At 37.9% G+C, this 16,194-nt stretch overlaps 1 protein-coding gene across 2 annotated transcripts in view; it reads right to left on the minus strand.

Moving 5' to 3' along the window:
* Window positions 1-13,671: 13,671 nt before the first annotated feature.
* pigo (phosphatidylinositol glycan anchor biosynthesis, class O) overlaps window positions 13,672-16,194 on the minus strand; it is an 11,248-nt gene continuing 8,725 nt past the window's right edge. For both annotated transcript variants that reach the window (XM_020601163.1, XM_020601164.1), the window contains 2 exons: window positions 15,592-15,662; window positions 13,672-15,295 (listed from right to left, as the gene is read on the minus strand). In XM_020601163.1, the coding sequence (XP_020456819.1) occupies window positions 15,166-15,295; window positions 15,592-15,662 (201 nt within the window). In that variant the 3' untranslated portion in view covers window positions 13,672-15,165. The remainder of the gene's footprint in view (window positions 15,296-15,591; window positions 15,663-16,194) is intronic.

A 16,194-nucleotide genomic window follows, 5' to 3' on the forward strand; every position in this document is an offset into this window, starting at 1 on the left:
TGCTACTCTAGGTGTTCTGTCAACTTCTGTGCCCTCCACCTCTGCACAGTCTGTCTGTATAAAGCTAAAAAATAGATTGTGGAGGCAACTCTCAATTTTTGTGTCCTTTGATTTTAGCTTTTTCTTTCTTTTTATTATTATTATTATTAGCATTTCCACATTCAGACTTTCCTGTCTTTAAATGCCCCCAGTCCTCACATAGAAGTTTAAAGTTTTCCACACAGCAACACATCACTTTTTTTTTTCAATGCTGACTGCTGCAAATCATTTTTGTCAGAAACAATTATTCAGGTAGTGGATTCTATGACCCCATTTACCTGATATTAATATGTGACTTGCTGACTGAATTGTAACCACAAAGCACTTAACCGAAAGGTGTAAATGCACTCAGGATGGAGACTAATCTAACCACCCAAACCACCTCCGGAGGTGGTCAGGGACATATTTTGACCCTGTTAATAATAACACTTAAAGGGTCTGTTTCTCCAGCCTGAATCAAACAGGCTGTCCATACAGTAACAGTGCCTAAAGTGATTGCTAGGAAATTGTTAATGGAAATGAGAAGATGCGGTAATAACCACAAATATCAATGGGAGGATTAGATGTTTTTGACAAGGGATATGTTAATGCCAGGCATTAACATATCACTAATACATCTGATCTAGTCTCAGTTCTTGTATGAAATGCAGGTTAAGTCAGGTACAGGGAAAATGAGTGGTCCAAAGATATTAAAAGTTAAGTGGAAAATTTTGACTGCTATTGTCAGATGAGGCAGCAACACTTGTGGTTCTCTAACACTTCCGTTTTCTACAAAACTTTGTGCTGATTTAAAAAAGAAGTCAGAGTTGGCAAAAATGTTGTTTTAATGTTGTAAACATTACAAATCGAATCAAACATTTAAAATCTGACTCCAGTACACTCATACAAAAATATTGTACTTTACTATCAAGACAAAAAACTAAATTTCAATGTTGCAATGTTTTCTTCAACATCCTGCAAAATGTGTCATCCACTGACAAAAGCATCTTCTCCTCAAAGGTTGACTCACCTTTTCAATCTACTTTTTTAACTGCTTAATTTTTAAGTAACATACATTCAGCTGGCCCTCTATCGTGTTTATTGTCTACTGGTAGAACTGAGCACAGGATTATTGCAAGCTGTGTGATCAGGCTGCTGTGCAGTGGAGAGCACAGATGGATGGGAAACACGGGTGGCTCTGTTCATGCAGCCTGGAAATGCCTTTCTGAATTCCTTTCAGAGATCATTTGTCTTTACAGGCCTCCAACAGCCACTGTTCCAGCTGTAACTGTAGCTACCCAGCAATGACCATCCATGTTTGTGAGAGGGTGCTTGTACTTGTGTTCACAAAATGTGTTTTTTAAATTCCTTCCAGTCTCTTTGTACATTTGTGAAGCAGATTCATGAACATCTAAGGGGTTTGAAAAGATGTCACTAAAGCTGAAACAGTTTGAACTTGTGTGGCTGCATCTTTTTTGTCAACTTGCACTTGTATATTTTTACCAGAATATTAAGACTAGAAATAAATTAAAGTCAGATCCTAAACACTGCTCAGTGCAAAAATAAAATCTGTGATTGGTAAATTACTTCATATACTGTATCTCTTCAGCTTTTTATAAATATTGTGCACCATATCTAAATTCATTCTGTCTTAACTACTAGACCCTCGTTTTTCAATGAGTTGCTTCTGAATGAATTTTAAAATATCAGTAAGAAATAAACTGAAGTATCAGCAGCAGCTGCTTTCTGTCTCAGAAATAACATTTTAATGGCTTGCAATTTTAGACATACTTTCAACAGATTAGAAATAAAGAACCTCAGTGCTGCTCTCACACCCTGCTTCTCATCCCTGTCGTCAGTCTCTAACTGCATTGATCTTCAACCCATCTGGATACAGTATAAGTGGCTGAGGTGAAAGAGCCTCCAGTGTGTTGTTTTGCCTTTCAAATCCATCTACAGTATGTTGTCTGTTGGCTGCCTACAGCTGCAGTAATAATATGAATGATAGGCCGCTGCTGGCCATGCTGGCCCCGTTCTCCAAGTGCATGGACTTTATCGGGATTATAGTCCCCTGAGGGCATGTGAGAGAAGCACTCAGAGGAGGTAAGAAAAAATCAGTGACTAATTAAGCAGACATTTTATTTTCAACCTAGACCTGCAGTTTACTGACCGGTAATAAGGAATTTCCTATGGTCCACTGGCCCTATGACCTTTGACTGTTAAGTGTAAGACATTCAGTGGTTCTGAGAGACGAGCATCACTCTGCACACAAACAAGCCTGTCTGCTAACAACATGTCAGCTGAATGAAGAACGTACACTTGGAAGGTTGACAAAAGCCCAACCTTAATTACACACTGGACATCGTGAGCAACCTTTTCTGGTGATTCTGTCTAATTGTGGCTTTCATATGAAATCATGGGACATATACATTATGAACCCTCCCTGTCATCATTAAAAGCTGACGAGCATTATAATTGATTCAGAATCTTGTTTCGGTATGTCAGTGTGGACATTGTCCTTCCTGCATCTGCTGCCCAAATGGTTTAGCCACTGGAAGCAAAATTAGGGGATGTTACAGGAAGTAAGAAGCTCATAAACTCATGTCAAAGTCTGGCTGAAAATGTTGCTTGCGTTCCATAAAACAAACAGCTTTACTTTCATGGTCAAATCAACAGCTTTTGGCAGAAACTGCTTCAGTAGAGAGTCTGATGTCAGCCCACCTTTATATTTATTTTATTTTCCTAATGCACATTCCTTTTTCTTAGCACTTTTTTTTCTCTCAGTCTTGTTTGCTTGTCTACTTCTCACTGTACGGAAGAACATTGTTCATACACATTGAGAGCAGCTGTACCAGAGTATGGTTTGATGACTATGAAAATGCCTTTGCCTTCAACCCAGGTGAACACCTGTGGGAGATTTTAGAGTGATGTGTTAGACAATGTCTCCACTACCATCATCAAAACACCAGAAGGGGGAATATCTGGTGTTTATCCTTGGGGTAGAGTTCAGCAACTTGCAGAATCAATGCCAAAGCACATTAAAGCTGTTCTAGTGGCAGCAACACCAACACCTTACTGAGACATTTTAAGTTGGGGTTTCTTTTCATTTGTCACTGTTTGATTTTTGGTGTAGTTTTCTTTGAAAAGAACAGTAATGTGTTTCTGAAAGAAATGGTTTGGCGAAGTGTCTGAGTTTTAATACATTTCTTGATGTTACCTGATAACTTCATTATTATGTTAGGATACTGACATTTTGGAATGTATTTTTTTCTGTTTTTTGTTTGCCTCTGTCAATGCTTCAGTCCATGGCAGATATGAACCTGTCTCAGGTCTCAGACTCAAGGTCTTTCAGGAAAGAACTTTATACCAAGTTGCACTCATAAAAAGCATCCCATACAATCTCTTAGAGAGGATAGCAATTGTCCAGTACACTTTGAATGGATGATGCATTAGTGTGCAGAGGTTGTAGATGGAATTTGGAGTCTGTGGGGGTTGAAAGGCACTGTACTGGCTTTATCCATTTGCTTAATGTGCTCTTTTCCACTCAACAGCCAATCCCCGGACTACTTAGTCATGTGCTCCTTTCTTTTTGCCTTTTGTTTGGGAGCTGAAACACAAAATGTTACACTGTATTAGGGAGCTATGTAAACATATTCCATTGTATCATTCCTTTCTCATTGCCTCAGAAGATATAAGATCTCGTGGTCAACTGGGCCAAGAAAAGGAAATGATAAAAAAAAATACAGTTCTTGTAACTGTGAAAATAAGTTTGGTGATGGTTGCTTCACATTTAATCAGATAGCAGTACATTTTTTATTAAGATGAAAGTGAAAGCAAATTAAGAGACAGAATCCCAATAAATGTACACAGTTTTTAATCAATAAGAGCATGAAACCCCTCAAAAACAAAAACAGTAAAAATGGCAACACAGAAAGAAACTATGTCGTTTTGAAAGATGTTTTACATACAGTACAGTATCTGTAATGCCGTAAGTCTACCACAAGTGGAACACAATAATGGCCCTGACTGAGATCCTGCAATTGTTCAAAAGTAGGTTCATCATCTACTGGAAACTAGTGTGGATGTGTCAGTGCATTCGCTGGCATCTGCCACAGCCACAGCAGCATATGCCTCACAGCTGTTGGTGCAGCTGAAAGGTCCAGAGCTCACTGCTCCGGGTTGTAAATATGCAAACGTGATGATTAGCCAGGCAGAGCCATCACACATTTCATGATAAAAGTGACAATTTCTTTCTGACTAATGAAATGCTGCTAACAAGCTGTAATTGCTTTGTCGCCTTTATGTAACTTTTTTTTATTTTAAGACTAAGTGTTCTTTCTGGCGTTTGACTCCTTACCTGACTCCAAAGGAGAGCTGCACAATAATTCCTACATGCCTAGACTGTCTGTTTATGCATAAATGGCAAATAAAAAATCTTGACTCGGCTAATTGCAAATAGTTTTTTTTCCTAAAATAGCAGACAAAAAGAGAAAAGTTGCAATTGAAGAAATACTATAACATAGGCTTGTCAGTGAAAACAAATGAGAGGAAAAAGGTGTGCTAAAAAGGCTAATTATACCACTGCTGCAAAATATCTTGTTTCACACATCACTGTCCTGTATGTGAGTATCAGCTACAAATGTTTCTAACTAAAACCTCCTTTTAGCCTTGCTCGAGGTGGGGGTACTGTACAGATACAGATTTAAAGCTCCACTAGCTCGACACTATCTGTAAGAAACTCTGTCCCTATAATATACTTTTCCTTTGTGTTGCGGTGGCAAGTTAATCAAAGGCTTGTATTACATTCAAAGGAATTTTTTATTTAATTAATGAATGAAGAGATAGATTTAAAGCAGCAGACTGAGGTGAATGTTCCATCTGTTGTTAGGTTTGCCCAACAAAAGTACTTTGGGAAAGATGGTGGTTTTGGCTGAATGTAAATAAACACACTGTGTCTGATGTCACTGTGAAGGTTTTCTTTCTTTCTTTCTTTCCTTACCCATACCACTGGCACCCACGCACAAAGAGATGGTGCTGCAACAAATTGCTACACCATATGTGTGAAAATAATGAGCCAGGTTCAGCCGCCTAATACAACCTTAGAGTTGTCTAGGTGGCCAATAAATGGGCTCAGAATATTTGATAATCTCTTCGGAAGCCTCAGTTTTTCTTTTTCTTTGGAAACACTGAGACATGTTAAAGTGAAAAAACATATCACGACCTATTTTAGTTATGACTACTGAGCAGGATGCTCTAGATTAAATTAAACCACTCCCCCGTGTTCTCCATGGGCCCACTGGGTGCATTGTTATATCTGAATCAATGAAATTATTTTTATTGGAGCTGAAAAAGAGGTCTGTTATACTAGAGTTTAGTGACAATATTAGTGTCTTATGTGCTCCAGACAGCGGTGAGGCATTTGGGGTGTGTTTGTGTGTGAGTGGTACCTGTATGAATCAACACTGCAGGGAGCCTAGGATCTCACTCAGGAGCCAAAGTGAAAAAATAATAAATAAACAAAAATAAATTCCCCCAGAGATGAAGAGGGAACAGCTGAGACTAATTCCTCAGATTACCTGGCAGCTGGCAGAAAAGTAAAGCACCAGTATAACCCAAGAGTTTTGCTGTATAATTGTTTTCATTTGCAATTCATATTTTTGTGTGTAGAGTGTGGGACTGTTTATTTTACAGGTGTCCTTGTTAGCTGCAAAAACAAGACTTTTTCTTTCAGGGCACGGCTCTTCACTTTGACAAGCGCAGGAGTTTTTCAACCTGCCATCATGATAGGGAAAATGTCAAACAAAGCAAATTAATCAATATGCACCTGAACGAGATGAAAGGCTGTTTTTGCCAAAATAACACAAGCAGCACAAGGGCACATACAGGGCGGGAGGTCTTGGGTGTATTCAGAGCATTTCTCATTATTTTCTCTATTTATTTATTGGAAGGTAACAGAATGTAATACACTCTGGGATTGCTAGCAAAATATAATGTGAAAGCTAAGAGAATTTTTAAGGGAATTATATGGAGCAAACATTTCACACTCAGAATCCAGGTGCACAAATTCAATTGCCAAGGGTATAAATAGTTTAATTACTACAGATCGTGACTTCAGACAATCTTGCTTTCTCTGTTGCCAGTTTTCCAGTCACAAACTTCTTCTGCCACAGGTCACAGTGGGCATGCTGATTTGCCATAGCAGAAAAAGCACAAGTGTAACTACTAACATGGTTGCTTTCTAGTAACATGTCCCAGTAAGTTATGTGTGACAGTGAGCCAGCATATACAAAACTAGGACCCTGAAACTGAGGCACCTAAATGGAATTCAGCCATCATTATTTTGTATTATTTACTCCTGTCCTTGTCAGAATGTATTTAGTAAAAAAGGTCTATTTTAGAGTCTGTCATTCCTTGTCTGGCACTGTGGTCCCACTTGTCACCCTCACCTGATGTCTTTACCACCTATACACCTGCTCCCAGTTTCCTAATTGGCTCCCCACTCTGTTGCCATAACTACTACTATGTCCAAACTACATTCCAGGCATCTTGTCATGTTATCCTGGCTCTCATTCCACCCTTTTGTCTGCCCTGCTGCAGACCTTTACCTTGTTTTTGGCTGAATAAACCTTGCTTTCACTTTACTGAGTCGTGCTTTTGAGTGTTACTGGGCTGTTACATACTAATTTAGGGGTCACTCTGGAAAATAAATGTGAGTAGAAGAACCATGGCCATGATTCACTTTAAAAAATTTAATGCACCACATTTTTTTCACATGAAAACTGTGTTCTTAAACACCTTAATATTTTTATCTTAACCTTTGCAGGAAATTAAACTTTTATTTGAAAGAAATGCATCATTGTAATTTTCATATTCATGTCATGCTTTGTTTTTGAAAAACGTACATTACTGTGGTAATACCCTGAAAGATAACCACTGGATGAATTAATGCACAGAAGTACTGATCATTTATCTCAGTAAAACCACAACCAGCTTTCTATCTTCATGCAATCTGAGCTGTAGTGTGTCCAAATTTAGAAATGTCTGTATGCCCTAAAGGAAGCCAGCAAAGTGGCTCAGTACTTCTATCTAAGGTGTGAACGGTCAGTAATATCCTTGGAGCATTCTGAATCAGCCAAGTAAAATACTGGATTGTGTTGTAAACTTGATGTGCTTGATATCAGCAGTGAAGACCTTAAAGTTCCTGGGCTCCACTATCTTCCAGGACCTGAAGTGGATATCTAACATTAGCACCATCACCAAGAAGGTCTAGCAGAGTACTTCCTGCACCAGTTCAGGACCCCAGGAGTGGCTGATACAGTTCTACAGAGGAATCATCGAGTCTGGTCTCTGCTCATCCATCACTGTCTGGTTTGGCTCAGCAACCAAACAGACTCCAGCAAACAGTTAAGTCTGCAGAAAGAATTATCGGTGCCAGCCTGCCCTACATAGAGGACCTGTACACCCCATGGGTCAAAAGGAGGGCAGAGAAGATTTCTGCAGACCCCTCACACCCTGGACACAATCTGGTTGAACTCCTCCCCTCTGGACGGCGCCACAGATCACTGTACGCCAAAACAACCAGACACAAGGACAGTTTCTTCCCCTGGACCATCACTATGATGAACACTTAACCCATGACTGTATATCAGAACGACAACTCTCAGTGCAATACCTTGTAAATATAACCACTGTACGCTCTGAAAGCTCTTCTGCCACTATTTATATATGTGTATACTCTTTTTATCTTCTATTTTATTTCCTATTTTAAATGCACATATTTTCCTATTTTCTGGTTGCCTTACAAAAGCACATTGAGAACCTCTGTGCCAGAATCAGTTTCCTTCTGTGTTTAAACATACTTAACCAACAAATGTGGTTCTGATTTTTATATCACCCAAGGAACATTGTCTGAGCATGGTGTGTGTTTTGTTGGATTAGCTTAAGGATGCTGAATTTTATTTGAATGCTCTAAAAAATACCTGTCACCCTCCTTTGCCTGGTTCTGCCTCTGCACTGTATTCCCTTGTCTTATTTAACTCTACCCTTGCCTTAATCTTGTTTTCTTACTCCTGCTGTCTGCTCTGCCCCACTCCGCCCACGCTCACCTGTTCTCTATCTGTGTAATCATTCAGTCTGTATTTATATCAACAGGTGAGATGGTTGCTGTTTTTTTTTTTTTTTTGCATGTGGGTTAACAGGTTAGCTGGATAGTTTTGTTGATTATTTTCCAAAATCTCAAGGTTATTCTTGTCAGGCTTTTGAATTAAACAATGTCATAACAGGAAGAGACCCAGTAACATCAGAGCGATTACAATAAGACAACTTTTGGGAGATCAACAGGGCCCTGTGGCCCATCCTGACCCATTCTTAATAAAATGGCACTGTTTCAGTTGGGAGGGAATACATTATTTACTGAACATGACTACCAGTGCTTCATATTAGGGGCCAGACAAAGAGGAGCCACATCCTTACCACACAGTGCATTGCACTGAAATTTCTCGCAAGCTGGAGTTCCTGATATGCCGTTGGTGATGCAGAAAATTTTGTGTGTTTAGCTATTTGAAAAGCGCACTTTGCTCTGAAACAATTCCTCTGAGTTTTCAGTGTTGGCCTTCTTCCTATGTGCTTTAAAACTAAGGAAATTAAATGATCTCAGGTCTATTGTTAGCCTTCAGTTTTTTCTCAATAGCTTAGGCAGTTTTTTTTTTTTTTTTTTTTAAACCTTGCAAACACTCTCCTACTTAGGTATTTGATTTGTCAGAACCGCTTAGAATACAACACAATGCTCTAGTCCATCCAAAATCAAATAAACTTATCCCAAATCTTTGGCTCATGTTTCTATAGTTAATCCATATGTCAATGAATACAGTAAATCAGGCCCATTAAAATGAAATGTTCCATTAGCATTGTGAAAGTTACGGTTTTAAAAATGTGGGATTCCTAATAGTTAAGTGCTTGACATATTTTGACAAATGTATGAACTAATGTGCACTGAATGATGTGAACAGTAAAATCATTGCTAAATGCTGTGAAATAAGACTGTTTCACGGAAAAGAAACGCACAATAATTATTCAAATTGTAGACGAGTGAAATTTTCTGAAATGTGTTAAATAATTGCTATTTGTTGGAAAAGACTGAGAAATTACTGCCAGTCTTCATAACCTCCTGGCATAAATGACTGTCTCAAGGAGTAGGTCAGTCAGTTGCCATATAAACAGTATTTTCAGCACTCCCTATACAAAGACTAAAACCAACAATGAACTGCTTCTACTCACTGTTAATGGCTGTCAGTCCTGAATCAGCTTATTCATCTGTGCCAAAAAATCTCCACTGTTGTTCAGAAATGATTAAAAACTCATCAGGGAAATACACCACTGACATGTTTCCTCATTACACCCTGATTTTTGTTAGGAATATCCAGAGTTCTTGTGCATGGACATTTGTCTCTTGCTTATTTTGGATGCTGTAAAACGTTATTGCCGTTTGGAGCCTTTGAGGGAACATTTAAAAAAATCAAATATTAGGGTCCAGTGTTTTGTAATGAAGAGACATGTAACCCATTGCAGCAGTGTGGTTCCCTGATGTGTTTTAAATCATTTTTGAACATCAGTGGAGGTCTATGACACAGACAAATAAGCTAATCCATGAGTGACCGACATTAACTGTGAGTTGAGAAACTCGTTACTGGTTGGGGAGTGTTGAAAATACTGTTAATATAGAAAATGACAGGTGTTATCCTTTTAAGACAACTGCTGATGAGTTAAATGTCATTGAAGTTAATCCTTCTCATAAAGAACTGTGCTGCACTGAAAATGATTAAAACCTAAACTTGTGGAACAGTTTTTTTCTTGATGTTTCTTTGTTACTTCCCTGACTTTGTCTAATTTGTCTGACGCAGTAAACCCAGCCTGTGCATCATGCTGGTATATTAGGCAGGGAGACCATGTTACAGCTGCTGGACCTGGGTTCAAACCTCAGCAATAGGACCTTTTGAACTTCAGGACCTTTGATCCTCAGGAGGATCCACAGAAAAGCACCGCCACTGTAATGCTAGTATTTGTTCTATCTGGATCTTTATTTCCACTTCAGAGCATCACTGGTGAAGTAAAACCATCTTGTCAAGTCATTTAGCAGCTTTTCCTGAGCTCTTTGTAGGATATTCTCAGTTCTGTGACCTTTAAAAAATAGGGCACAGACTTGAAACAAGCTAAGATCTCCCACCACCATTTAAACCTTTACCAGTTTTTCAAAGTAGCAATGAAATCCTCTTTCATATTTACATAAATTTTTGGATGACATTGCCTGTCTTATCACAGCCAATGCTTCTCTTTCACACTTCAAACGCCTACAAACAATTTCTAGTCCATGTTTCAGTTCAAGATGACAGCATCCTCCTGGGAAAATCAATTTATAGCAAAGTACTATAATTGTAGAACACAATCAGTATGAACACAGTTGTGAGGAAGATTAGACCTGTACAAAGAAATTCATAGAAAGACCAGAAAACGTCTAAATGCTAACTTGTATATTATAATCTTATCATTGTGTTCTTTTTAGTTGTTGTTTGGAAATGTTTGCATTATTACAGCTTCTCTCAGTGTTTCCTCTTCTTTTTGAATATGCTAGCAGGAGGTGAGATTCAAAATTCAGAAAAAATAACAACTCAAACAAAATAATACATTAAACCAGTCCATGAGCAATGAAAAGAATACCCTGCACATATCCTATGTTGATTTAATAATTTCTGAAAGCAGAAACATATAGATTCAAAATGAGTGACGACAAGGCATTCAATTTTAATTAGACTCTAGGAGCATCATTTATCATTCACTGTAGCAACAGAAATATTAATGGTTATTTATTGGATTTTCTAGATTATCGCAAACTCAAAATAGTAGTACTTCTCAGATTTTTTCTTTAATTCCAATAATATTTGAGGTGTTTTTTTCACTTTTACACAAGTAAATGAGGGCAAAATATTTCAGAAAATCAGTTGCAACAAATGTTTAACTTCTTCCAGAAAACAGGGTGAATGGAAATTCTCTGGTAAATGAAATTTTGTTTAGGATTAAGCAAGACCTCATTTGATTAGAGGTCCTATTCATGAAACAAGTTCATTTTTCCCAGCTAACCACTGGCATTTTTATAGGCCAAGTTTGTGACTCTACATATTCAGTAACTTTATTTTATAAGTCAGTTAGACTTATAAATTCATAGAGTCCGGGAAGTTTGCATCCTATTTATCCACATTGGAGGAGCACAAAGCAATGATGGATATCATGAAAACAATGTGAAGTTTGATCCCCTGCAGAGAGCTCAAGCCATTCTCTCTGAACTCCAAGCACAAACATCAGAGGATGAATTTCCATCACCATAATACAAATTGGCCTGCCTTTAATAGTTGATGCAAGCTGATGTGAGGCTTGTTGTCCAAAAGGCTGCTCATCTGATAATGATGAGCAATTAGAGAATTACTGATGTTTTGGATGAAAGCTAGGTAATGTGCCACACAGCTTCAGTCATAATGATGTTTCACAGCCTAAATAAGAGCAGATCCAAAACTTCGAATGGTAATAGTTACTATAGCAAGGCTTTTCTGGATGCTGTTCAAGCTAGAACTGTCTGTCAATATATCAATAATTGTAGTGGCCTTCGGCATGTCAGTCACATATCAAATTAAACCTCACTGGTAAGAAAACACACTTTTCCCCAACTGTTTTTTCAACATACAATTCAAACACAATATCCATCCAATATTGTCAATAATAACCAATATCACAGTATCCAGTGAATCACTGACCTCAGTTTTAACATGCTATGAGTGACAAAACGGTAAAGTAAGACAATAAGAAGCATCTTTCTTTCAAAATCAGTGGAATTCATGCAGTGAGCAAGGCCATATATCTTTTTAAAGCTATTATCCTTGTGAGCTATTACAGTTGATACTTCCTTTAGCACAACACTTTGCAACAGCTGTAACTGGTATCCAACAGGAAGCTTAGGAGGTGGTATACACCACTACACTATACAGTTTTTGTGCAGTCAGGTTGGCCAACAGCAATGTACCATAGTGTATCTCACTTTGCAGTCAACCTTCCCTCCTGACTTTGACAAAATTCTTGTTCAAAACCGTATAGACTTTCTCTTTTTTAATGTTTGATATGAATTTCCTTCAACAGAAATTTAGTTTGTACAAATGACTGGCAGTAGCACAGAAATTATCACATATAATTTATCTGAGAAAAATCTGGCCTGTAGCTCCAAATTCCCATAATGTACTTCATCTACAGAGGCTCAAAAGAGCACTTGGTCAATATCTCTGACTTGGTTATTACTTTGGGTAGGCGTGAAGATTTCCTGCACTGAGAATGTGATTTTTAATATCTTATTGTTAAACTTTGTTCTGTTTCATACCTTACAAATAAACTGTGCCAGAGTTGCTTTTTTTGTTTGTTTGTTTGTTTGTTTGTGGATTCTGCTTCTTTGACCACTTGTGAAGCTCAATTCTGTCATAAATGACACTGTCCTTGCAGTTGCACATTGTGGCTCAGTCCAACATGGGGACATTCTTCCTGTTCAGTTCATATGCCGTGTCCATGATCAGTGTATCATGCAATTTCCTTTAAAAAGCTGTTGAAAGTGTAATATAAGCCACAAGTTGAGATAGTCTTGAAAAAAGATATTCTCAGTGGTTAAACATTATAAATGTGTAAGACAAATCACCGTCAAATGTCATCACAATCAGCTTATGAAGTTTCAGTCGGCCTTATTGGTTAGGTTAGTCCTGGCAGGACTGAAGTAAAGGGATACAAAGTCTAATGAGAACAGTGAGAATTCACAGTCTGTCACAGCTATACTAAAAATACTAGGTATCTACTCATGCATGTTGCTATTTGTACTCTCATGTAATTGCTGATTTTAAAAACTACTTATTTGCATTCAGTTTTGTCTATATATGCACTTTAATTTCTCTCTGTGCAGCTTGTTTGCATTTTAATGGTTTATACATCTGTGTGCATTGTGTTAAGCACTTTGAATTGCCTTTGTGTATGAAAATGTGCTATCTAAATAAACTTGCCGTACCTTATTGTATTGCAATGACAATAGAGCAATGTCAGCTAGCAGAAGTCTTTAATAGGAGATGTGGTTTACTTGGAACATTTTGCCCATTTTTTCTCAGACTGATTGAAAACTTTTCTTGAATGTAAACAAATAAAAGTGTACACCTGAAAAAAATGATATCCATATTTTGTTACTGATACTGAGATGATCTCTTGTGTGTCCTTAAGTGAAACCGTTTCTTCCAATTTCTGCATCAAACTATCACATTATACAAAGTTTGGAAATTGGGAATGTGGAAAGCCTCTGTGAATAATGCATGCATTACCTTAACTGATGGGCACTAAAAACTTATGGCTGCACCTATCTCTACCATCATGTCACTGGATCAATAAAAGCATTAAATACTACTTCTATGCACTATATAAATAGTTTGAACTGCAACAATAAATAATCTTCAAACAGATGCAGGATCAAAAATGACAACAGGGAATAAACTGAAACTCACTAGGATGTTTTTCATCCATGCATCTAAAATACTGTGAGGCCAACCAGTCAGGTAAAAACATTTTATTACATTTTTCACAGAATGTAAAAACATTTTTAATTAATCAGGTATTTAAATATCAATCATTTTTAAACTTAAAAAAAAAGGCCTTGCCATCACACAGCTAAGCCAAACCATCACTTGGGCCGACATCACCACAGCTGCTCTAAATGACCAATCACTCCTTTATAGACAGCCTGAGGAATGCAGTACCATTACACTGTAACCAGTTCCACCTGAGCTGAATGGCCCTTTGATAGCATGCATTGGCTAATGAACTCTAGCTGCAGCACGGTAACAGATTTAACACTGTACTCTGACTTAGACAACCTGCAGAACAAATTAACGGAAAGTGTTTCTCAAGGTCCTGGATTTAATGGCCCTGTCAAAATAATGACACTGTGCACAAAAAAGGCATTTGTTACAGACAGACACCTGTTGCAGGGGAAAAAGTGTATAAGGTCTAATTGAGACAAAACCTTCATTTGAGATTAGAAAACATTATCGGTGATCAAGTCTTAATTATAATTAGGCAATAGAGTTAGGAATCAAAATACTAAAAAAATAAAGGATTGTGACAGAGTAAGAACCCAAAACTGAGAAAAAAAAAAACATCAATAATAACTGCAGAGTAATACTAAATGATTTGACAGTAACCAGATGTACTTCTTATTTCAACAACTTGAAAATACAAAACATACAATATGCAAAAGAAATGGAAAAGTTCTTCCCACAGACACTTAAATGACAGACATGCAGTAATGCACTTAGATGGATTTCACCAAATGCAGTAGACCTGCTTGCAAACAGATGGTCCAGACACCAGGAGATTGACTTTAGTGGTTACAGTGGTCATGTAGCAGATTCTACAGTTAAAACACTGCACCTCTAACTGCTCATTAACTGTATGATGAAAACAGTCAGCTAAAAAGCTGAAAGCTAAATTTACTAGTCAGTTACCAAGACAGACATTTTTGTATTCCATAATCATTTTCTACAGCAGCCACTCTGTGGTCTCATTTTAAGCAAATTCTCAAACATTAATGACCAGCTTGATTTAAATGCTGAGGTTGCTGGCCAGCTGTGGACAGGCTTATAGCTAGCCCAAGCTGTGTGCATTCAGTGAAGTGTTCTGACTCTACACTATGAATGGCTTGAACCAAAACTGCTTGGAAGGTTTCATCCATACTGTAATTTAGAAAACAGGTGTTTAGGAGAAACATTCAGAAACTGTTCTTCTCTCTAACCACATATACCTCTGAACTTCGAGGGTCTTTAACCACGTCACCTTTGTGAGGTGGTTTAGCTTTAACCAAAGACACTGTACAAAAAAAAACAGTCCAGTTGCTCAGAATTCAGTCTGAGTTACAGTAAGAGGAAGCCTCACGACATGTCTCTAGAGACCTTTACATTAGACACTGAAGGCAGTGTTTCAGTATATAAAATCTTTACAGTGAGCGCCATGTCCATTTTCTGCGTGGCACAGTGAGCTCTGGTGGGCTTCTGTGGTAAAGCAGCAGCAGCACTAGCAACGCCATTGCTACCTTGATGCATCAGGGATGAGTCTCTTAAACCAATGGCCCACGGCCACGTCTACCCTCAACACTAATGTGACCCCGATCATCAGGAACACGCTGCTCACCAGGAACCCTGAGGACTCAAACATTAACCTAGAAGGGGAAGAAAAAAAACGAGGTGATACAACTATACAATTTCTTTCTCAAACCCTAGAAATCTGAAATGTTCTATATTTTCATGTAAGCAGTTAAAATTGTACATTAAATTAGCAGCAAATGTTTTGAAGAATTAAAATAATTTGTAAACAAGGCATTTCAATATTCTTAACAGTATAAAAAAAATATAGAGCTTTCAGATGTAAATATTTATATTATACTGTGTCCATTTCCTCAAAAGCATTTACTGTCACTGACTTTGTGTGAGCTGGAAAATCAATTCAGGTACTTACTTGGGTGCGAAAACCTTCCACACCATTAGGTGTCTCCTGAGGATAGCAGCTGCACAGACTGAAGCAAAGACCTGCCAGGAGAGCAGAGATACTTCAGTCAAAAGCTGTAAATAAATAAAATAAAACACAGTGGGTACGGAAAGTATTCAGACCCCCTTAAATTTTTCACTTTTTGTTATATTGCAGCCATATGCTAAAAACCTTTAAGTTCATTTTTCCTCATTAATGTACACACTGCACCCCATATTGACAGAAAAACACCGAATTTTTTACATTTTTGCAGATTTATTAAAAAAGAAAAACTGAAATATCACATGGTCATAAGTATTCAGACCCTTTGCTCAGTATTTAGTAGAAGCACCCTTTTGAGCTAATACAGCCATGAGTCTTTTTGGGAATGATGCAACAAGTTTTTCACACCTGCATTTGGGGATCCTCTGCCATTCCTCCTTGCAGATCCTCTCCAGTTCTGTAAGGTTGGATGGTAAACGTTGGTGGACAGCCATTTTCAGGTCTCTCCAGAGATGCTCAATGGGGTTTAAGTCAGGGCTCTGGCTGGGCCATTCAAGAACAGTCACAGAGTTGTTGTAAAGCCACTCCTTC

This window comes from Monopterus albus, unplaced genomic scaffold, assembly GCF_001952655.1.
Source record: "Monopterus albus unplaced genomic scaffold, M_albus_1.0 scaffold50.1, whole genome shotgun sequence".
NCBI classification, from domain to species: domain Eukaryota; kingdom Metazoa; phylum Chordata; class Actinopteri; order Synbranchiformes; family Synbranchidae; genus Monopterus; species Monopterus albus.